At 35.3% G+C, this 22,508-nt stretch overlaps 2 protein-coding genes across 4 annotated transcripts in view; both read right to left on the bottom strand.

Annotated features, from left to right (window-relative positions):
• Positions 1-14: 14 nt before the first annotated feature.
• LOC106101370 (zinc finger protein 773-like) lies at positions 15-2,504 on the bottom strand. Of its 2 annotated transcripts, none has more exons than XM_013280616.1 (3): positions 2,215-2,504; positions 1,433-1,638; positions 15-639 (listed from the first exon to the last, which is right to left on the bottom strand). In XM_013280616.1, exons 1-3 carry the CDS (start codon positions 2,337-2,339, stop codon positions 188-190), a joined length of 783 nt encoding a protein of 260 aa, XP_013136070.1. In that variant the 5' UTR covers positions 2,340-2,504; the 3' UTR covers positions 15-187. The 2 variants fall into 2 exon arrangements, with proteins under 2 accessions (XP_013136070.1, XP_013136141.1); XM_013280687.1 differs by having other exon boundaries at positions 1,433-1,635.
• Positions 2,505-4,589: 2,085 nt separating this feature from the next.
• LOC106100195 (nuclear pore complex protein Nup98-Nup96) overlaps positions 4,590-22,508 on the bottom strand; it is a 53,073-nt gene continuing 35,154 nt past the window's right edge. Inside the window, exons 33-48 of one of the 2 annotated variants that reach the window (XM_013279002.1) lie at positions 21,875-22,003; positions 20,909-21,018; positions 20,363-20,506; positions 19,001-19,079; positions 17,846-17,974; positions 16,713-16,835; positions 15,801-15,975; positions 14,417-14,585; positions 13,125-13,243; positions 11,773-11,901; positions 10,518-10,662; positions 9,328-9,430; positions 7,507-7,628; positions 6,450-6,592; positions 5,424-5,571; positions 4,590-4,681 (exon numbers count right to left, since the gene is read on the bottom strand). In XM_013279002.1, coding sequence (XP_013134456.1) covers positions 4,592-4,681; positions 5,424-5,571; positions 6,450-6,592; positions 7,507-7,628; positions 9,328-9,430; positions 10,518-10,662; positions 11,773-11,901; positions 13,125-13,243; positions 14,417-14,585; positions 15,801-15,975; positions 16,713-16,835; positions 17,846-17,974; positions 19,001-19,079; positions 20,363-20,506; positions 20,909-21,018; positions 21,875-22,003 — 2,057 coding nt within the window. In that variant the 3' untranslated portion in view covers positions 4,590-4,591. The remainder of the gene's footprint in view (positions 4,682-5,423; positions 5,572-6,449; positions 6,593-7,506; positions 7,629-9,327; positions 9,431-10,517; positions 10,663-11,772; positions 11,902-13,124; positions 13,244-14,416; positions 14,586-15,800; positions 15,976-16,712; positions 16,836-17,845; positions 17,975-19,000; positions 19,080-20,362; positions 20,507-20,908; positions 21,019-21,874; positions 22,004-22,508) is intronic. The other variant, XM_013279079.1, reaches the window with a different exon arrangement.

Here is a 22,508-nt window from a genome sequence, read left to right as displayed (position 1 = left end):
AATAAACAATGAAATAATATAAAAGTGTTTTATTTGACTTATCAATTTATTTACAGTATTGGGAGGTTACATTTTCCCTCTAAAGTCGTATTCAATAGAAATTCTCTCTGAACAGTCGAATCTTTACGATAAAAGTAAACATGTGTAGGAGGCTTTAGTCTCTTTAGATTTACTGTTTATCTGTTTCTTAAACATCTATAATGCCATATTTTTTTAAAATGCTAACATCTATGACATTTTCATCGATATATTGATTTGGATGGTGTATTATATGCAGAAGAATCTTCGGTCTATTCCTAGAAGACCATCCGCAAACCTCACAAGTGAACACATCCTCTAAATATCTGATTTTCTTTTCATCTGTATGCATTTTAACTTTGTGCTGTAACATTTCACTTCTAGAATGTGCTATAAAATCGCATCGTTTACATTCTATGTCCTTCTCTTCTTTAAACTCTGTAACCGTCTCCATATCGTGTTTTCTTATATGATTGAGAAGAGATCTAGAATGTCTGGCTATAAAATCACATTGTGTACATTTTAATGGGTTGTCTGGACGATGGATTAGTTCATGTTTTTTTGTGTTCTTCTTAGAAACACTTCTGTACGGACATTTGGAGCATTTGTATGGTTTTATGCCTGAAACAAAAGTAAATAAAATAACCTAACATATAAAAAAAACACATAAATAACTAAATCTAATAGATTAAGCATTAGAAATTAAAAAAGTCATGAGTTTCAAACTCATTTTGTTTACTATTTTTTTAAAAGTTTAATGGCCTGTCCCACCACAGATAAAGGTTCAGATAGCTTAAAAATGACGTCAATGTCAGATAAACAAACAAAATCCGATACTTCCATCACATATTTTGCTCGTTCGAATGTTATCAGACAATTAACAATTTAGGAGAGGTCCTAAATTTCATATTCCCGGTATTTAGTGTCATTATATTATACTCTATGACATTCCGGAGAAAATGAATCTAATAGCACTTCATTTATCAAAATTTGTTCAATAGTTTATGCTGTAGGAGGTTACAAAGAAATTTACATACATAAAAACAAACTTACATATTAGTGAAAAATCATCAGAAAATAACCAATAGCTATAATTATACTTCATTCTAATATAATAAATGCGAAAGTTTAGATGGATGGATGTTAGAGTTTGTAGCTTAAACTGCTGAAGGGATCTCGATGAAATTTGTATAGATGTAGAGGATAGTCTGGAAGAACACATAGACTACTCACTTTTTTTTTTAAATCCCGCAAATGGAATTGCGGGCAAAAGCTACTCTTATTCATATTGTTAATATAGATATGTTTGTTATAATTTAAAGCCTAAACTACTGAATGTATCTTTATGAAATTTGTGATAAACACACATAGACCGCTTTTGTTTTTTTTTTAATTCCATGTGGACAATGTTTACCTTGGTGTACTCGTAAATGTTCTTCAAATACGGAGCTATTGTATGTACTGTATTCACACATGTAACATTGGAATGGATTCTCTCCGCGGTGGACTTTCTTTATGTGACGCTGAAGTTTCTCTTCAGTTTCCGCTGAGTATCTGTTGCATTCCGAACAACGATATCTCCGATTTTGTGCGTTTAGAAAGACATCCTGGTATTTCCTGTTATATGGATAATACAATTATACAAAATGTGTCAATCATCATTTTTGTGTTTAATAAGTTACCACTTGATCGTGATCCAACCTTTGGTGTGGTTGAAAGATACTCTAACTTAATAAATTAACTTAACAACGTTATGGTAAGGACTACGGATCTTGCAATCAAGGGTTTGAATCCTGCCATTGGACTATTGTTGTGAACCATATTACAAGCTTAGACCTTAGTTGGAATGGTTAAAATAAATACTAGTAAATTACTAATAATCTATAAAAAAAACTTATTTACTTTACTCTTAAAGGCCTTAAAGTCACATTTGGTGTTTCAATTAGCTGTTTGTTAGAAATATTGAAATTTATGTTCACACTTGGCCAGCACAATTGGACAGTGCTCGATAACTGGACTGACATACTAGCTAATTAACTCTAACTGGTGCAGACTTCATACTATCGTACAGATTGTCCCAATGTAAACCAGGCAGGTGATCGGTCGGATATGGGATAAAAATTTTGTTTTTGTTGGTTGGTATACTCAGTACACTTTCCTAGTAAATGTTTGATATAGTATGAAGGGCAGATTTACCTTGATTCCTTCCTATTACTATCGGAATTTAATTGGTCAGTATTATCAGCAAAATCCACGCATATTTCAGCTGGCTCGTCGTCGCCTACGTCGATGAAGATTGGACCGTCATGTATATCCGACATTTTCTATTATAAAGCTCAATGTTCATTTAATAAATTAAAAATTAATATGTGTGAAATGATTTCTGTTTATGTTTACATTTCCAAACTATCACAGAGAAAATAATGCTTTCATTGATGTCAAAAACAAAGAGTAAAAGTTAATGGCGCGGCTACGACCACCGACAAAAGCGCAGGAACCATAGAGACGAAATGTCAACATTTTTAGGGTTACCATAAAAAATGTGTTCTTACTTCGTCTTTGTTTTCCTACCGTCAAGTTGTAACAAGTATTTTAAAAGCATGTATATTTTATAATCCCTTATGACGAATTTAAAAATTTAGTGTCCTTCAAGCCTGACAGAATAAAGGATGAAAATCGTTAACCAAGTGAAATAAAAGTAGTTTTATTCAAAAATATTCTTTATTACATACCAAACATATTCTTACATACAAACATAACTTTTTCATCGACAAAAGAAAAAATGGTTAAATAAAGGTGCTCACATACTAATTAATAATACACTTAACTATCAAGTAACATTTATAAATAGACATATTTTCATTGTCCTAAACATTTACGTAATACCTTTTTTTCACAAATGACAGACAAAAGAGTAATCTATATAACGCCAAAAGTAACTTGAATGTAACCTTTTGATAGACTTAACAAATGGATTCAGAAGGTGGTCGAAATAAAAAATCCTTCTCCTTCCCACTTTTATGACGGGAAGAATTTGAAAAAATGTCTTTAAAGGATAGATATTTTATTTTTTTAATTAAAATTTCACAGATACTACTTATGTACCAAGTGACAATTTTAAACATAAACAACGTACATTAAATAAAAAAAATGACTTTCCAAGTTTTCGGTAAATTAAATTACTGCTGAAGCCTATTGTTAATATCTTAATATGAATTTGTAAAATTTAAAATTTTAAAGGAAAAAATAAGTAAATTTAAAAAACATTAAATATGCACGTATTTTTTATATTCATTAATTTTTTATTTCAAAGTTGGTTTTGATATCGTGTTTACAGTAAAACACTTCAAGAGTGTATTTCTATATGAACTAACGTAAATGAACTGTGTATTGTGAACACAGCGACGCCATATTAGATAAGCCACTTGCTTCGACCAATAGTGTGCGTTTTAGAACTTAGCGAGGGAATTTGAAAAAATACACTTTTTAATGATTAAATTTTGCCACTAAATCACTATATATTTTAAAAAAATCTTTGCAGGCATGTTTTTATTGTAATAAAGTATACTTAAAAAAAGTTTGGTACAATTTGGCGTCGTATGCATATTGCCTATTGTCTTGTAAAAATCAACTGAAAACTGCCTTTGTTGCATTAAACCATATGTAAGCACCTATATAAACATGCCAACTTAATATTAAACTCAATATTGGATCAAATATCTGCCAAATATTCTAAACATATTGGAATATTGGTGATATTTCAACAAACATTGGCTAAAGAAATCGACTTATAATTAAACATTGATTTTGACAGTGATTTACAAAATTTCACAGATAAAAACAGATAATGTTGCCATATATTACTTTTTTACAATACGGTAGGATAACTATTGGTAGATTATTAATAATTTTAAAGGCCTGTTTCACCAAATTTGTAAAATATGTGATGGAAATATCGGATTCTGTTCCCTTATCAGTGATATTTTCAAGCTATCTGAGCCTCTATCAGCCAATTATGGGACAGGCCCTTATTAGGAGATTTGAAATCATTATTTGGCACTTTTTATTCAAATAAATAACTTTTTAAACGTAAGTAATTTTAAGGAAAAAAAATCAAAGTGTTATTGCGTAATTATTTTATAGTACTTTTAAATACGGATTTGAGTTGCAACTATTAAAAAAACTATCGATTTAAATGAAAATCGAAATTAAATAAAAACGCGTAAAATATGTCGGCCATTACGATTTTCCACTTGTTCTAGTTAATTTCATAGAAATTGTAAAGGGTACCTAATGTTAAAAAAAATCGTGTTTCACTAAAAAATTTTTAGAATTTTAGAGTTTCACATTTTACAAATAAACGCGGAATAAATTTAAACTTGGGAATAAACTGAGTATAAGCAAGTATTAGTACAAATCCTAGTTTATTCCTACGTTTAAATTTATACCGCGTTTTTTTGTAAAGCTGTTTACTAAAATTGTAGTTTATTTAGATTTTCGGTGATTTTTGCTTAATAAATTTTACAATATCAAAATTAATTTTCGATTTGATAATATTTTCTATATGAAAGTTCTAACAACGTGCGGAAGTTGGACTCCGTTGCGACGAAATCGGAGTATCGATACATAATTCTGAAGCTTGTTCCGCCAATTCCGTTGTGATCTGTGAAGAAATTAAACGTATGAAAAAACATATCGGTTACCTAGATTTATATATTTACTAGCTTTCTGCTGCGACTCCGCTTGGAATTAAAAAAGCAAAAGTGAGTATCCTATGTGTTCCAGACTATCCTCTATATGTATGACAATCTTCGAGATCCCAGCAGTTTAGTATGCATTTTTTTTTAAAAAACTTTACTCTCGTAGAAGTTGAAATTGATAGATCATAGTTATCTATACTAATATTATTTATTTATTTATTTACTTACTTACTAGCTCACACACTCACTCACTCACTCATTCATTCATTCATTCATTCATTTATTTATTTATATAAAAACACAATATTATATATTCTCTTTATAATGAGAAAAGATTTGTATTTTCGTATATATACGTAAAAATTACTGGTTCAATTTTAAAAATTCTTTCAACGTTAGAAAGGCATTTATTTGTAACATAGGCTAATATCATAAATGCGAAAGTTAAGATGGATGGATGTTTGTTAAGAGTTTGTAGCCTAAACGGCTGAAAAGATTTCGATGAAATTTGGCATAGATGTAGAGGATAGTCTGGAAGAACACATAGGCTACTCGCTTTTGTTTTTTAATTCCTCGCGGACGGAGTCGCGGGCGAAAGCTAGTAAGAAATAAAGCGATTAAAGAAGACTGTTAATTGTAAATGGTAGAAACTGGTAGAAATTGGTAGAAATTGGTAGAAATTGGTAGAAATTGGTAGTTTTATACCTTATAATGCGCCTGCACAGTACAATCAGGGGGTAAATGTAATGCACGTAACAACGCAGCGAGATGTCTCGGCGGCTGACCTCCGGCGAGAGCGAGTTGTACCAACCGACCTCCCATTTCCGCACGCGCCGCCGCCTGCCTGCCGTCCCTGGATTTATAACAGGCTTTAATATACCACAATACTAAGAAAATATTAAAATAATTCACTGTAGGTTTAACAGTGGTAGTGCCCGCTTTAACATGTTAGCACTGCAGGGCTCGCCCCCAATACCACGACCACACACACAGGCGTGAAGTGGAAGCAATTCCGTGTACAGTCTGATGAGTGTGTTGGAGGCCTAATTTAAGTCCCTTTCTCTTTACCACCCTTTTCTTATAGAGGATGGGAAGGGGAAGTAGATTTGACAGTGGAGAAGATGCATAGGAAGGGGAAATATCCTCTTTATGTGCGTCTCCTCCGTCGTATAAGGGTAGGCAACGCATCTGCAATTGCGGATGTCTATGGGCAGTCGCTTCGCCATTTTGGCGGATTCAGGTGGCCGCTTGCTCGTTTACCACCTTATGTTATATAAAAAAAGTTTGATATTCAATATTTTTCACAATCAAAGACATTTTAGACCCATGTTATCTCTATCCAGTCACTTCGTTTGAGAGCTAAAAAAAATATACACATACTAGCTGTTCCAGTGCGGTTTTATCCGCTTGAAATTATGAAATTTTTCATTTTATTGTTTACATTTGTCAAATTATCAATAGCAAATGTCAAAATGACATGACATGACAAACCTTGACAATCTTGCTTCCTTGATGTTGGCAGTAACTTTTGGTCTCTTTCCCACATTAGGGTTTTTATCCAAAATATTTACCCCCAGAGTTTAATGGCGTGAAAATATATAACTTAAAGCGTGACGTAAGCATAGAGCTTTTTATTAAAAAAAGAATTATTTAAAAATATGGTGTAATTACTGCCATCTTAGGCAACAAAGTAGTGTGTACGCTTTATTATAATAGTATAGAAAGTGTTACTTAGGTGTGAGTTTCTCCAGCGCGAGGCAGGCGGCGGCGAGCGTGGGGCGCAGCGCCTCGAGGCGGGTGTGCAGCGCCCCGCCCGGCGCGCCGCCCGGCGCTCCGCCCCGCGCGCCCTCTGCCAGGCTCACCACGCCGCGCACCTGACAATATACAATCATACTAACAATTTTTTACTTATACAAAATATACCACATCTATACTAACATTATAAAGAGGAAAGATTTGTATTTTTGTATATATTGAAATAACTCAAAAACTACTAGACCGATTTCGAAACCATTAAATAGCTAATCAGCGAGTAAAATAGGCTACTTTTTTAATTTCACGGTGACGGAATAGTGTATATTACTAAAAAAAAAGCATCATATTTTTGTTTTACTAGGTTTCGCCCTCGACTTCATCTGCAAGGAATTAAAAAAATCAAATGTAGGCTGTGTGTTCTTCCAGACTATCCTCTACATCTATACCAAATTACATCGAGATCCGTTCGAAAGTTTAGGTCACAAAACAAAAAACATTAGTAAAATTTATTACAGTTTGTACCGTAAAGTACTAATGGGATTTTTTATGTAATTCGTCATACATGTAGATAATAGTTTGGATAAAGACATAGAATACTTATTTTTATTTTTAATTTAAGTGCAAAGGAAATCTTACTAATATTATAAATGCGAAAGTTGAGATGGATGTTTGTTAGCGTTTGTAGCCTAAACGGCTGACCGGATCTCCATGAAATTTGGCACAGATTTAGAGCATAGTCTGGAAGAACACATAGGCTACTTTATATCCCGGGAATAATTACGGTTCCCGTGAGATTCATTAATTTAGTTTTTTAATGTTTACTCGATCATTCTGCAACGGTTCAACATATCTTATTGAAATTTGTCACAGATATAAAACAAAGTCTGGAGTACACATGGGATAAGCTTCATCTCCGAGAAATGTCCGGTTCCCGGGATACGTAGCTTTTTGTACCTTTTATAGTTTGTATGTTTTCTAATACCACGCGGACGAAGTCGCGGGCGATAGCTAATGTAATAATAACTGTTATAACCTCATCACAAACATGCATGTAGTGGTAGAGCGCCTTCCCGCCGCACTCCCAGCCGCTCACCTCGTGACGTTGCGCGGCTTCGCTCATCTTCACTAGTACATTACGAATGCTTTCAATATCATCTGAAAAAAAACACAAATACACATCAGCTAGCTTTTACTCGCGGTTTCATCTGCTTGGAATTAAAAAAACAATAAAAAAAAAGTTCTTTATTGATCTAAAACTGTTTAGTACAGTTAGTGGGACTCTGTCTCCTGAGCTAGTGATAACTGTGTTTCAGGCTACGTTTTCTTTTTACGATTGTCTTGTGGAATTTAAAAATACAGCCTACACTGTGTTAACGTAGCTTTTTAATGATGAAAGAATTCATGAAATTGTAGTAGTTTGTAGTTTTTGATATCTATACTATTATAATAAAGCGTTAACACACACTTCACTAACACGCTCACAGTGGTAGAGCCCGCTTTAACATCTTCGCACTAATGGGTCGGCTCGCCCAGTGAAATACCAAGACCACACAGAAAACAGGCGTGAAGTGGAAGCAATTCCGCGTACAGTCTGATGAGTGTGGTGCCGGAGGCCTCACTTTAGTCCCTTTCCCTTTTCACCCTTTTCTTATGAGGAATGGATGGGAAGGTAAAATGGACTTGACGGTGGAGGAGACGCATAAGAAGGCAAAATGTACTTTTTATGCGCATCTCCTTCTACGTCAATTAAGGGTAGGCAACGCATCTGCAATTGCGGATGTTTATGCGAAGCGGTGGCTTTCCATTTCGGTGGATTCAGGTAACCGCTTGCTCGTTTGCCACCTTATATTATAAAAAAAAACTTCTTTGTTGCCTAAGATGTCAGCAATTACACCATATTTTTGAATAATTCCTTTTTTAATAAAAAGCCCTATACTTACGTCACGCTTTAGGCTATATACTTAAGCCATTAAACTTAGGGTGTAAATATTTTGGATAAAAACACTAATGTGGGAAAGAGACCATAAGTTGCTGCCAACATCAAGGAAGCATTGCCATAGTCATTGGTTTTTTGACATTTGCTATTGATAATTTGACTAATGTAAACAATAAAATAATTTTATGCTGTTAAAATCGCACGGGAACAGCTAGTATTTATAATATTAGTACAGATTACAATAACCTAGCTTTTATCCACTACTGAGTGCGGAATCAAAAAGTTACCTATTATCCAAACTTAGCCATTTATGGCAATTTTTTTTAAGTTAGCCGTTTTTATTTAAAATTTTCCATTTAGGTAGATAATGCATTTGCAAAGGCAGATGTTTAAGTAACGGTAGCTTCGCTATTTTGGCGAATTTTGGCCGCTTGCTTGTCACTTTGTATTATAAAATAAATGTGGCTTAATTATTAGTCATAGCCTACGTTTTCCATTTACAGCTACTTTTTAACATCTTGAATTTTAAATATCAGTTTCTATGGATCGTATAGGTGGTAAATTTGGTGAAAAAAACTTCATGGGAAAGGGACCATAAACTACAAAGCCAACATTAAAGAAGTATGATTATGTAACGGTAATTGACATTTTTAAGAGAATCTGACGAATGTAAACAATAAAATAATTTTATGCGGATAAAACCGCACGGGTGTTCCCAATATAAATCATACTAATAGTATAAATGCGAAAGTTTAGATGGATGGATGTTTGTTAGAGTTTGTAGCCTAAACTACTGAACGGATATCGATGAAATTTGGCATAAATATAGAGGACAGTCTACTACCACTCACTTTGTTTTTTTTTTAATTCCACGCGGTCAGAATCGCGGGCGAAAGCTGATATAAAATATATATTTACCTGATAATACGCAATCAGCGAGCAGTTGGTCGACCAACACTCGATGCGCCGCATTCCACTGACCCGCGCCAACTAAATACTCCACTTCTAATTTTGGTTGATGCTGAAATTATCATAAAGAAAATACACATTTTTAAAAACAGGAAAAATTAAAAAACTACTAAACTACTTTGATATACTAAGATTCTTAAAATCTACAGGATAGGTAACTCAAAAACTACCTTTAGAATTAAAAAAAATTGTACAATCTTACTAGCTCCCCCTTTAATATTAAGGCGATGTCCTTTTCTGTATACTATTTTAAGGAAAACGGAAAACTATATCTAATGGATGGATGGATGGATGGATGGATGGATGGATGTTTGTTAGTTTGTAGTCTCGGTGGCTTATCGGATCTCGATGAAATTTATTTGTTTATTTTTTTTTAATACCAAGCGGAAAGTCGCGGGCGAAAGCTAGTAAACTATACTTACAGACTAGATTGCTAGTTAACAAAAAAGCATAAAAAAATCACAAACCCTTATTTACTATATTACATTCGGACAAAACAATACAAATGAAAGATTTTATATAATTCCTATACATCAAGCAATTAATGTCTAAATTTAAACCTTTTTCTTTTTTTTACCACCCCTTAGTCTTAGAACAACTTCAACAGTCTACAACCCCTATAATCTACCCCGAGACCAACCAATTTGTAAGTTTTCTATTTTGTAGATTAGTATTATTAAAATTCACGACCCCCTATATTTTGCAATATTTTGCAATATCCTACAATCCGACCCCCTAGGGGGCTTTCCAGAACATTCGCCCCCATACGTTACTTACTTTCCTTTATTCTTACGGCCGACAACATATGAGGTTTTTCTATTATCTAGACTACTCTTCTTAAAATTAAGACTCCGACCCCCAAGGGGGTTTTCTATACCACTCACCCCAAACTTAACTCACATTTCCTAATCTACCCTCCTGAGGCAAACATGTGAGGATTTCTACTTTGTACATCACTATCTACAAAATTAATTCACGACCCCCTAGGGGGTTTTTCTATAAAACTTGCACCATATTTAAGTCACGTCCCTCTAATGTCCCTGAGGTAAACCCCGAATGAGGTTTTCTATTTTCCAGACCACTCTTTTTAAAATAAATCACGACCTCCTAAACCCCCTAGGGGGTCTTTAACCACTCACCTCATATTTAGCTCTATCAGCTTGAGCTAACAATATCCATTCCTTTGGTATCCTCATTTTCTCCAGCAAACTTAACTCGGGTTCTTCATCACCTCGTCTGATTGGCGCATTCCGTGATAACACACCACGGATTAGATGACCGCGCCTAGAATTACAAAATACAATTTTTTTACCTTTTTATTGACATGTAAAAATGCTAAATTTTACGTCAATTGTATTAAAGGTTAGTGTAAACTAGATATAAATCGGTTAAGCCGTTTCAGAGTTAAGCGCACACAAACACACAGACAAACGGACAAGATTTCGAAACATATCTCTGTTTTGTCATTTCGTATGTCATTGAACATTGTTAATATATTTTTCATATTTCATGTTTAGACACAAATCAGTATCTATTTTTTTTTTTAGGTGGCAAACGAGCAAGCGGCCGTCTGAAATCGCCAAAATGGCGAAGCGACCGCTGCCTATAGACATCCGCAAGTGCAGATGCGTTGCCTACCCTTATACGACGGAGGAGACGCACATAAAGAGGATATTTCCCCTTCCTATGCATCTCCTCCACCGTCTAATCCACTTCCTCTTCCCAACTTCTCCTTATAAGAAAAGGGTGGTAAAGAGAAAGGGACTTAAATGAGGCCTCCGGCACACTCATTAGACTGTACACGGAATTGCTTCCACTTCACGCCTGTCTGTGTGGTCGTGGTATTGTAGAGCCCTGCAGTGCTAACATGTTAAAGCGGGCACTACCACTGTCAAATCATCTCATCATCAATAAAATATTTTCTAATCGAATCATTTAAAAGGGTAATATATGTCAGGTGTATTTCTTCTGTAGTAGTAACAATATTAACGAGCAAGATGTAATTCTTTTATTAGTATTAGTTACTCGCAACATCGTCCGCGTGAATTTAAAAAATATAATCTATGTAATTGATAACGTAGCTTTTTAATAGTAAAGATTTTTTTTAAATCGGCCTAGTAGTTTCATTTCTAAAAATACAAACAAAAATATTTTTTATATTAGTCTTAGACTAGTTGTTGCATACGACTTAGTCCGCGTGAAATTTAAAAATCAAAAAATACAGTCTATGTTACTCATAGATAAATTACCTTCCTAACAGTGAAAAATTATTTAAAATCGGCTCAGAATTTTTTACGTGAACCGAATACATACAAAAATCTAATATTTCCTCATTATAATAATAGTATAGATTATCATAGGGGTGTCATAAGGGTAGGGGGTTGTTATACTCACATAGTAGTATTTTGCAAATAAGCTAGCGCTTGTATAGCTAGCTGCCAATATCCTCTAGCTTCCAACTGTTCGGCCACGCCTGTTATACTCTCCGTACTGGGATGACCTAGCCAGGAGCCCAGTAGGAAACTGAAAATTAAAAAAAAACTATTTATTGGCCAAGAAAATACAAAAAAAAAAAACAAAAGAAATTAGTTCTCGGCCAAAGAAGGATCAGCTGATGCGGCCTCCAGCTTGACTTCAGGCCGCGTTGGTTTTCAGCTTTTACAAAATTACTATAATTATTTATTAAATATGTAGGCTTACTCTATGCCCATGGCGAACACCGAGCACTGGTATGGCGGCCATTTTGTCATTTCGAGTCAGTTCCATTTGAGTCGCGATGGAATGCGCGCGCGACCATGTGTTCGGTGGACGTCAAATCAATATCTTAATCGAAACGTATCGTTATGATCTATAATCATTTAGTGGAAATATGAATTGTGATATTCGGGATTACGACTACACCAACTATCAAGACAACTATTTTGTTGAAATACCTAAGTACCACGCCTACAAGAAAATGTCATAAATCACCCAATATTACCTGATGTTAGTCGAAAGACTTCAAATACATTAAAGTAGAAAAAAGAAAATTATATATCTTATATCAATCAGTGATTGTTTAGCTTTCTAATGGTGAAAGAATTTTTGAAGTAACTCCAGTAGTTTTTGAGTTTATTTGTTACATACATAAATGTTTTTTTCTAGTAATTAAACAACAGTATACATCGTAATACGCCCAGCAAGGGGAAGGGCGATGGGGGGGGCTCCTCCCCCCTTTGAATAAGTCCAAAATTGTAAAGTAAATATTTAGGTAGTAGTGATTGTAGTTGCCTGTAGACCTAGACTCAAATCAAACCTAAAAATGATTCATTACAAACATTTTCGGACTAAAACAGAGACAGACAAAACAATAAATGCAATATTCCTTATCAGCAACTCAAATACATCATATTCCGGAAATCTAGATTTTTTTTTTATATTACAATCACACCAATTTTATTATATGTAGTTTTTTTTTTCAATCTTTATATTTTTTACTTCATACTAATATTATAAATGCGAATGTTTAGATGGATGGATGGATGTTGTTGACGAGGATGATGATGATGATGATGATGATGATGATGATGATGATGATGATGATGATAAATATGATGAACGGATTTCGATGAAATTTGGTATAGATGTAGAGGATAGTCTGGAAGAACACACAGACTACAGACTGCACACTTTTGTTTTTTTTAATTCCACGCGGACGGAGTCGCGGGCCAAAGCGTATTAAGCGTCAAATATATGTATAACTTTACCTGAGACTATAATCCATTGGGTTCGCAGTATAATTGTGGGGGCTGAGCCGCGGCCGGCGACACAACGCGCGCGCTCGCACCAACTCGTACCTCAAGTCTAGTGGACGGCGGCTGTTGTTCTGTAACAGTGCAAATTTAAATGGTTTATTTCCCTTTATAAATATACATTTCAGCGACAGGAGCCAATACTTTTCCCCATTTGTGAAAAGCATACTCGTAAGTATCCCAAAAAATACAAAGAACATTACAATTAGCTTATTATAAAACGAGCTGTTGCCCGCAACTTTGTCCGCGTAGTATTAGAAAACATACGAACTACATAAATAACAAAAACCTACGTATCCCTCGGGAACCGGACATTTCTGTGGGATGAAGCTTATCCCATGTGTACTCCAGACTTTGTTTCATATCTGTGCCAAATTTCAATAAGATATGTTGAACCGTTGCAGAATGATCGAGTAAACATTAAAAAACTAAATTAATGAATCCCACGGGAACAGTAACTATTCCCGGGATAAAAAGTAGCCTATGTGTTCTTTCAGACTTTGCTCTAAACCTGTGCCAAATTTCATAGAGATCCGTTCAGCCGTTTAGGCTACAAACATCCATCCATCTAAACTTTCACATTTATAATATTAGTAAGAAGCAAGATTGACAGAAAACAAAAGAAAAAGAAAAATTCCATACTCTGTCTACCCTGTATAGATTGAATTCAGTTAATAGTACAAATAAACATACATAAGGCGCAAATCTGTCATTTGTATATTTTTTCATTTATTTTGTTAATTAACATAGTAATAGCTTTTACCCGCGACTTCGCAGCGTGAAATTAAAAAATAAAAAAAAAGTCATGTCACTCACAGATAAGTTACCTTTCTAATGGTGAAAGAATTTTTGAAATCGGCCCTGTAGTTTTTACGTGAATCAAATACATACAAAAATACTATTTTTTTATCTTTACAATATTAATATAGACTAGTTTTCGCCCGAAACTTCGTCTTTGGAATTAAAAAAAAATAAAAACAAAAGTAAGTATCCTGTGTTCAGACTATCCTCTACACATATGACATTCATCGAGATCCCAGCAGTTTAGTATACAAACTCTAACAAACATCCATCCATTTAGATGGATGGATGTTTATTAGGGTGTAGCCTAAACGGCTGATCCGATCTCGGTGAAATTTAGCATAGACTTAGAGGATAGTCTGGAAGATTACATTGCTACTACTTACTATTTTTTTTTATTACACACGGACGGAGTCGCGGGCGAAAGCTAGTAATAATAATTATACCTCATCGAAGGTGATTTCATATTCCTCAGTATACGGCGGCTGGGGCACCGCCAAGCCCATCTCGTCCAACTCCATATTGGCGAGATCCACCTCCTCATCAGAATTGCTGAAGTAACCCTCGTATGTTCTGATGATTTGCTCCAGCTGCGGTACTTGAGGGCAGAGGTATCTAAAAATATACATTTATACATTTATAAGTCAGTCCTACCAAATTGTAAATTGTCTGATTACAATCCAACTCCAATACTAAACAATCTGATAACAAACATCCATCCATTCATCCAAACTTACGCATCTATAATATTAGTAAGGGTAAGATGTGATGGAATTATCTGATTTTGTTCCCTTATCTGTCAGTGTCATTTTAAGCTATCTGAGCCTCTATCTGCCGGTAGTGGGATAGGCCCTAAGTATTGTTTTCATTTTAAAAATTTGTTACAAATGAAATTATGAAAACTTTATTACATAGTTTACATTTATCAAATTCTCAATTTTAAATGACAACGTAGGTGTTTGTCATTGGATAACAATTGCCGCTACCATGACAACCTTACTTTATCAGTCAGCTTATACTTTATCTCCCTTTCCCGCATGACAATTTTTACAATTTACTTACAGGCTACAAACTCTAAGAAACATCCATCCATCTAAACTTTCCTCTAACTCCACAAAGCCGTTCCATCATCATCCACTTGCCCTCATCCCTTATGGAGGGTCGGCACAGTATGTGCTGCTCTTCCATACATCTTTATCAGCCGTCATATCTGAATCCACTCCTTTCTTAAGCATATCTTCCTTCACACAATCCATCCATACTTTCTTCGGTCTTCCTCTTCCTTTGTAGCCATCCACATTCAATCTCAACACTTTATGGTTTATGTCCCCATCATTTCGTCGCATAACATGTCCATACCACGCTAACCTTTTGCTTCTCAATTTCTCAACCACTGGCGCTACTTTCAAACTTCCTCTAATGTACACATTCTTAACTTTATCCAATCTTGTCACACCACACATCCATCTTAACATACGCATCTCAGCCACATGCAATCTCCTTTCAAAGCCACAAAGCCGTTCCATCCGTAAGAATCACACTATATAAGTTATCTTAAGATAGCGAAGTAATTAGGATTATTCCCAACCGTCACCCTGATCTGTCCCAACGTGGGGACAGATGAGAATAGATTCATCCGTACCACCTTTTGCGACTAGGGGACGGTTGAATCTTATTTCTTAACGGTTTCATCTCTCACCTTATTGGTGATAATAGAACTAAAAGGTGGTACGGATGAAATGTTATTTCTCAAATGCCCCATGTGGGGACAGAGCGGGGTGACGGTTGGGAATAAACCAGTAATTCTCAAAATAATTTCCATATACTCACTTAGCGGTAACATGTAACGCTCTAATCCAGTCCAGTAGCTCCAACTGTCCTCGCGGCCTCACGCCAGCCAGTAGCCGCAGCGTGTGCAGTCTGTGACTCGCTATGAGCTGCTCCGCGCCGCACTCGCGCCATAAATCTAACTGTTTTTTTATCAGTTTACGGTATGTATGATCACCTGGAAATATATTAAATTATATTAGTATAGATTAAAAAAAATATAGCCTACTAGCTTTCGCCCGTGACTCCGTCCGCATGGAATAAAAAAATCATCAAAAAACTGAATAGCCTATGTGTTCTTCCAGACCATTCTTTACGGGTATGCCAAATTTCATAGGAATCAGCAGTTCAGGTTACAAACTCTAAGAAACATCCATCCATCTGAACTTTCGCATTTATAATATTAGTATGATGTTACTGAGTGGTATTTGTCTAAATAAGATTGATTATTTTGACAATTTAGTAAGGATGAGTTGTGTAAAATTATGTATGAATCTTTTCGATTTTCGATTTTTATTTTGATATAACTTGGAATCGATAGATTCCTAGTTATAACTTATGAATTAAAAAAAACACTGTTTTCTCAAATTAATAATGACCATTACAAATAATGAGAGTAAATAAATGTTTATTACTACTACAGTTGTACATAATAGAATTGGATTTTGCTATTATTATTGTCATTGTTAAATTCTCTACACTATAATCAATACTAGAATTGTCCTATAAATTAGTTAATAAGAAAATAATAATTTTAGTTGAGTTCGATAATTGTTCGCTGCGTGTTTCGTCACTACGATACCTGTCTAAGTACGGCATTTCCTTCATACAAATTGAATTCGATACTTCATACGTCATTTATCAAACTAATATATCTTATTTAGACAAATTATATTAGTAACATGTATAACTCACCAGTCGCTTGTGCCAGTATCATTGCCATATGCAAGTCGCCGTGCTGTCTTGCCAGTGCACACGCCTCCGCCACGCGCCCGCCCACCACTAGCGTCCATACACGCACGCTGTGACCGTCGATTACTGCAAAATGGACTTTATTGTCTATGCTCGAAGGACCAAAATACTATGCTCCAGCTTTTAGGAACTAAATGCTATACTTTGGTTTGGAAATTGTATTCTATTGTGTAGGTCTGAAGGACTGAAATGCTATGCTCCAACTTAAAGGTCATATATGTTTGGAAATTGTACTCTATGGATAAGGCTGTAAGGACCAAAATGCATTCTGGCTTGAACCTATACTACAGATAGCAAATTGTACTATATTGTGTAGATTTGAAGAACCAAAATGTGATCCGGCTTGAAGGACATAAATGCTATACGTTAGTTGTAAACTGTACTCTATTGTTAAGGATTTAAAGACCAAAATGTGATCCGGCTTGAAGTACTTAAATATTTTGGTTTGAAATTGAATTCTATTGTGTAGGTCTGATAGACTAAAATGCTATGCTTCAACTTAAAGGACATATAAGTTTGGAAATTGTACTCTATGGTTTAGGCTTTAAGGACCAAAATTCATTATACTATATCATGTAGATTTGAAGAACCTAAATGTGATCCGGCTTGAAAGACATAAATGCTATATGTTGGTTGTAAATTGTACTCTATTGTTAAGGCTTTAAGATCATAATGCAATGCTTTGGCTTGCAAATTGTACTCTATTGTATGTGCTCGAAGGACCAAAATACACTCTGGTTTGAAGGATCAAAATAATTTACTTTAGTTAACAAATTGTACTCTATTGTATGTGCTCGAAGGACCAAAATACACTCTGGTTTGAAGGATCAAAATAATTTACTTTAGTTAATAAATTGTACTCTATTGTATGTGCTCGAAGGACCAAAATACACTCTGGTTTGAAGGATCAAAATAATTTACTTTAGTCAACAAATTGTACTCTATTGTATGTGCTCGAAGGACCAAAATACACTCTGATAAGAAGGATCAAAATAATTTACTTTGGTTAACCTGTACTCTATTGTATGTGCTCGAAGGACCAAAATGGTGGCTAAAATCCATCGTAGTAAACTCACCGTCTAAAGGATCAGGAGTGACAGGTATCTTCAATTCCTGCTGAGTTACATCAGCTGCTGCTTCTTGCAGCCAATTTATAAACTGCTTATATCTGTTTACTATTGAAGCGACATCAGTACCGGGGACACCTGAAAATATAAATACAATATAACACTGACCTTTATTTATACTAGCTGTTCCCGTGCGGCTTCATCCGCATGGAATTATAAAAACTTTATTTTATTGCGTGTGCTTTTCCCGCGACTGCGTCCGCGTGGAATTAAAGAAAACTAAAGTGAGTATCCTAAGTGTTCTTCCAGACTATCCTCTACATCTGTACCAAATTTCATCGAGATCCGTTCAGCAGTTTAGACTTACAAACTAACAAACATCCATCCATCTAAACTTTCGCATTTATAACATTAATATGATACTAGCAAAGTCAAATTCTCAATTACAAGTGTCAAAATTACCGTTATCATAACCTTAAGGAAGCACTTAATGTTGGCTTGCAGTTTTTGGTCCCTTTCAGACATGAAGGTTTTTTTTTTATTTAATTAACTCCAAAATTTAATAACGTTAAAATATATAGCCTAAAGCGTGTCGTAAATGTAGGGCTTTTTATTAAAAATAATTATTTTAAAACATACTGTGATTTCTGACATTCTACGCCACAAAGAAGTGTGTGGAAACGGGGATTTTGTTTCCTTATCTGACAGTGACGTCATTTTTAAGCTATCTGAGCCTTTATCAGCCAGTGGTGGGACAAGCCCTTAGTATTCCTTGTTCTTCCAGACTATTCTCTACATCTGTGCTAAGTTCAGCGAGATTCGTTCACATTGAGTCATACTTAGTAAAAACATCCATCCATCCAAACTTTCGCGTTTATAGTACTAGCTTTCACCCAAGACTCCGCCCACGGAGTTAGAAAAAAAATTAATTATCCTATGTGTTCAGACTCTCCTCTACATGTATATACAAACATCCATACATTAAACTTCCTCAATAATGTTAGTAACATATCTAATGGGAGCGGTTTCTTTACTATTTTCATCATAAAAGTAAATTATTTCTAATACTTATAACAAGAATATCTTAGAACATTAATTTAGTAAAAAAAGGCCTTTTTAAAACATATGTTAAATAATAAAATAATTGAAATATAAAAAACTTACCGCCATTATCTAAATCAGCTCCCCAAAGAGCGTCACATAACTTCCAAACTTGCAGATTGTATGTATTGCCAACTTCACACTGTAAAAATATTACAAAACAAACATTAATCACTGCACTCACAATTTAACCTATACTAATGTTATAAAGAAAGGCGTCTCCCCCCCCTCTCCATCTCTCAATACGGCTTGTCCCCGCGGGAGGTAAGACTACAACCCTCCATTACTCGAAAACTATGTGTATGCATGAACAAAATGAAGAAGACAAAAGGAATTCAACCACAAGTATTAAACCAAATAAGAAAATTTTCTTATCAAGAAAAAACAAATGAAAAAATAAATACTAGAAATATAACAAGAACAGGAAATGGAGTAGGCCTATACCCAACAGGGGGCGTGACATCCCATACTTATTTATACATGTAAAAATGTTATGTCAATAAAAAGGCTAATTAACAAATAAATAAAAAAATATAAAGAGATATTTGTATTTTTGTATGTATTGAAATAACTCAAACTACTGGATCGATTTAAGAAATTCTTTCACCTTTAAAAATATACGTTATCAGTGAGTAAAAAAAAAAAATTAATGAAATTAAGAGCGACAGCCACTAATATTACTTTAGCCGTTTCCTTTTATTATAACCATTAATTACATCTACACTATTATAATAAAGCGTAAACACACACTTTGTTGCCAAAGATGTCAGCATTTACACCATATTTTTGAATAATTCTTTTTTTTATTAAACATCCTTACACTTACGTAGTAATTTAGCCTATATATTTTCACGCCGTTAAACTTCGAGATAAATATTTTGGAAAAAACCCTAATGTGCAAAAGAGATCATAAGTTGCTTAACATCAAGGAAGCAAGATTGCCATGGTTTGTCATGTCATGTCATTTCGACATTTGCTATTAATATTTTGACAAATATAAACAATAAAATAATGTTTTCATAATTTAATGCGGATGAAGTCGCACGAGAACAGCTAGTCTTTAATACTAATGTTAACATTACACCACAAAAAGTTATATAAAAACTATGCGACGAGCCACAGGAAGATTCTGAGGACATATGTACGTTCGCGAGAACAGAGGGGGTGACGGGACGTGATATGAGGCGCGGGGCAGGGGAAGGGAGACGCGACACGGGGATGTCTCGAGCAGGGCACGGGGTGCAAGAGGTGAGGAGCGGGAACGCGGGAACGCGGGAGGCGTGCTGTCCAGAGGAGGGGCTAAGAACGTGGCCTGATCTGGTAGGAGGGGCGAGTTGAGTGGCGTGATCTCAAGGGAGAAAAGTACGGGTGCGTTACACATTTCTTTTTTATCATATTGAAACGAAAATATTAAATTAATTGTACCTTCGCGTGTTCCAAGAATTTAGCCAACAGTCTCCGTCTCGCCTCCGGCTGCGTGGAGAGCTCGAGACGCGGACATCCGCCCTCCTCCGCGTCCACCGCGCGACTGAGCTCTAGCAAACTCTCCATTTGTCGCGGCAACGCCTCCTGGTGGACAAAATTAAAAATACATTAAGTAGCCAGACTATTTTATTAACAACTACCTGTTCCCGTGCGACTTCATTCGCATAAAATTATAAAATTTTTATTGTTTACATGTGTCAAATTATCAATTGCAAATGTCAAAACAACATGACATGATGGCAACCTTGCTTCCTTAACGTTGGCAACAACTTATGGTCTCTTTCCGACATTAGGGTTTTTATTCAAAATATTTACCCCCTAAGTTTAATGCCTTAAGTATATAGCCTAAAGCGTGACGTAAGTGTAGTGCTTTTTATTAAAAAGAGAATTATTCAAAAATATGGTGTAATTGCTGACATCTTAGACAACAAAGAAGTATGTGTTTACGCTTTATTATAATAGTATAAATACAATAGATGGCGTTACCTCTGTATATGAAGATTCTCTGCCAATCGCCAGTCTAGTTACTACAGACTCGCTCCAATCGTTATCACCACGTCCCAGCATATAGTTACCCAAATCTGACCATTCCGTCACTGGAAATAAAAAAGTCACGTCAATCCAGTCCAGCGAACAACAACAACAGTGGTAGTGCCCGCTTTAACATTTTAGCACGAATGGGCCGGCACGCCCCCCAATACCACGACCACACAGACAGGCGTGAAGTGGAAGCGATTCCGTGTTTCGTTTGATGAGTGTGGTGTCAGAGGCCTAATTTAAGTCCCTTTCCCTTTACCACCCTTTTCTTATAAGGATAGGATGGGAAGGGGAAGTGGATTTGACGGTGGAGGAGATGCATAGGGGCAATATCCTCTTTATGTGCGTCTCCTCCTCCGTCGTATAAGGGTAGACAACGCATCTGCTATTGCGGATGTCTATGGGCAGTCGCTTCGCCATTTTGGCGGCTTCAGGTGGCAACTTGCTCGTTTGCCACCTTATGTTATAAAAAAAAAAGAACAATCAACCACTGGAATACAATTGGAAAACAGCCAGTATTGTTTGAAAGCATTGAGTTTATTAATCAAGTGCGGATTCTACATAAAATAAAAACATTATTTTATTGTTTACAGTACATAAAACTATATTTTGCAAATATCAAGAAATTCTTAAATGTCAATAAAATCCTTTGACATTGGATAACAATTACCGTTACCAGCAATCTTGCTTCGTTGGATGGTTTGGAGTTTTTGTCTCTTCCCCGCATGAGTTTTTTTCAAAATACTTACTCCCCAAGTTTAATAGCGTGAAAATATATAGCCTATAGCATGTCGTTAGAATAGGGTATTTATTAAAAAAGGAATAATTCAAAAACATACTGTGACTGCTGACATCCTAGATAACAAAGAGTGTGTTTAAATTATATTATATTCGTATAGAAATAGATATATTTACATTTAGGCAGGGTAGAGACAGCATCGTACGTGGTGACAAACGCCAGGGTATTCCGTGGTCCAAACCCGACACGGGAATGACGTGCCCGACTGACTGACAGGTCAGCTAGACAGGACGCGTCTAGACGACCTAGAGGACAAAATCTCGGTTTAAAATGCAAAGGTAATTCGTCGTTCACACTAGGCCAGTACAGTAAGACAGTCTATCTAGGCATGGATTATATGAAACTAGTTTGTATTAATACTATACCAGTTGACAATCCAGTTACTGTCCAACTGTACTGGCCAAGTGTGAATAATGCATAATATTATTATCCCTCTCATACATATCGAGAAGAGAGAGATAATACAGCTTTAGAGGTATTTTATTAGTATACTAGCTGTTTTCGTGCGACTTCATCCGCATGAAATTATGAACATTTTATTTCATTATTTACATTTGTCAAATTATCAATTGCAAAAGTCAAAATGACATGACTTGATGACAACCTTGCTTCGTTGATGTTGGCAGCAACTTATAGTCTCTTTTCCACATTAGGGTTTTTGTGGTATATATGAGGGTATCTCAATATAATGTACCGGCCGCTTACGCATAATAAATTAGTCCAGTACCAACCGCCGTTTCAATAACACCC

The sequence above is a fragment of the Papilio polytes genome, unplaced genomic scaffold (genome assembly GCF_000836215.1).
Source record: "Papilio polytes unplaced genomic scaffold, Ppol_1.0 DF824493.1, whole genome shotgun sequence".
Taxonomy (NCBI): Eukaryota; Metazoa; Arthropoda; class Insecta; order Lepidoptera; family Papilionidae; genus Papilio; species Papilio polytes.
Note: the sequence above shows the minus strand (reverse complement) of the source record. Positions and strands in the feature narration are given on the sequence as shown.

Coding starts and splice junctions, on each gene's coding strand:
- LOC106101370 (XM_013280616.1), bottom strand. CDS start 2,339: ATGTCGGATATACATGACGGTCCAATCTTCATCGACGTAGGCGACGAC. Junction 1,639..2,214: donor AGTAATAGGAAGGAATCAAG/GTAAATCTGCCC, acceptor TTATCCATATAA/CAGGAAATACCAGGATGTCT. Junction 640..1,432: donor ACATTTACGAGTACACCAAG/GTAAACATTGTC, acceptor CTTTTGTTTCAG/GCATAAAACCATACAAATGC.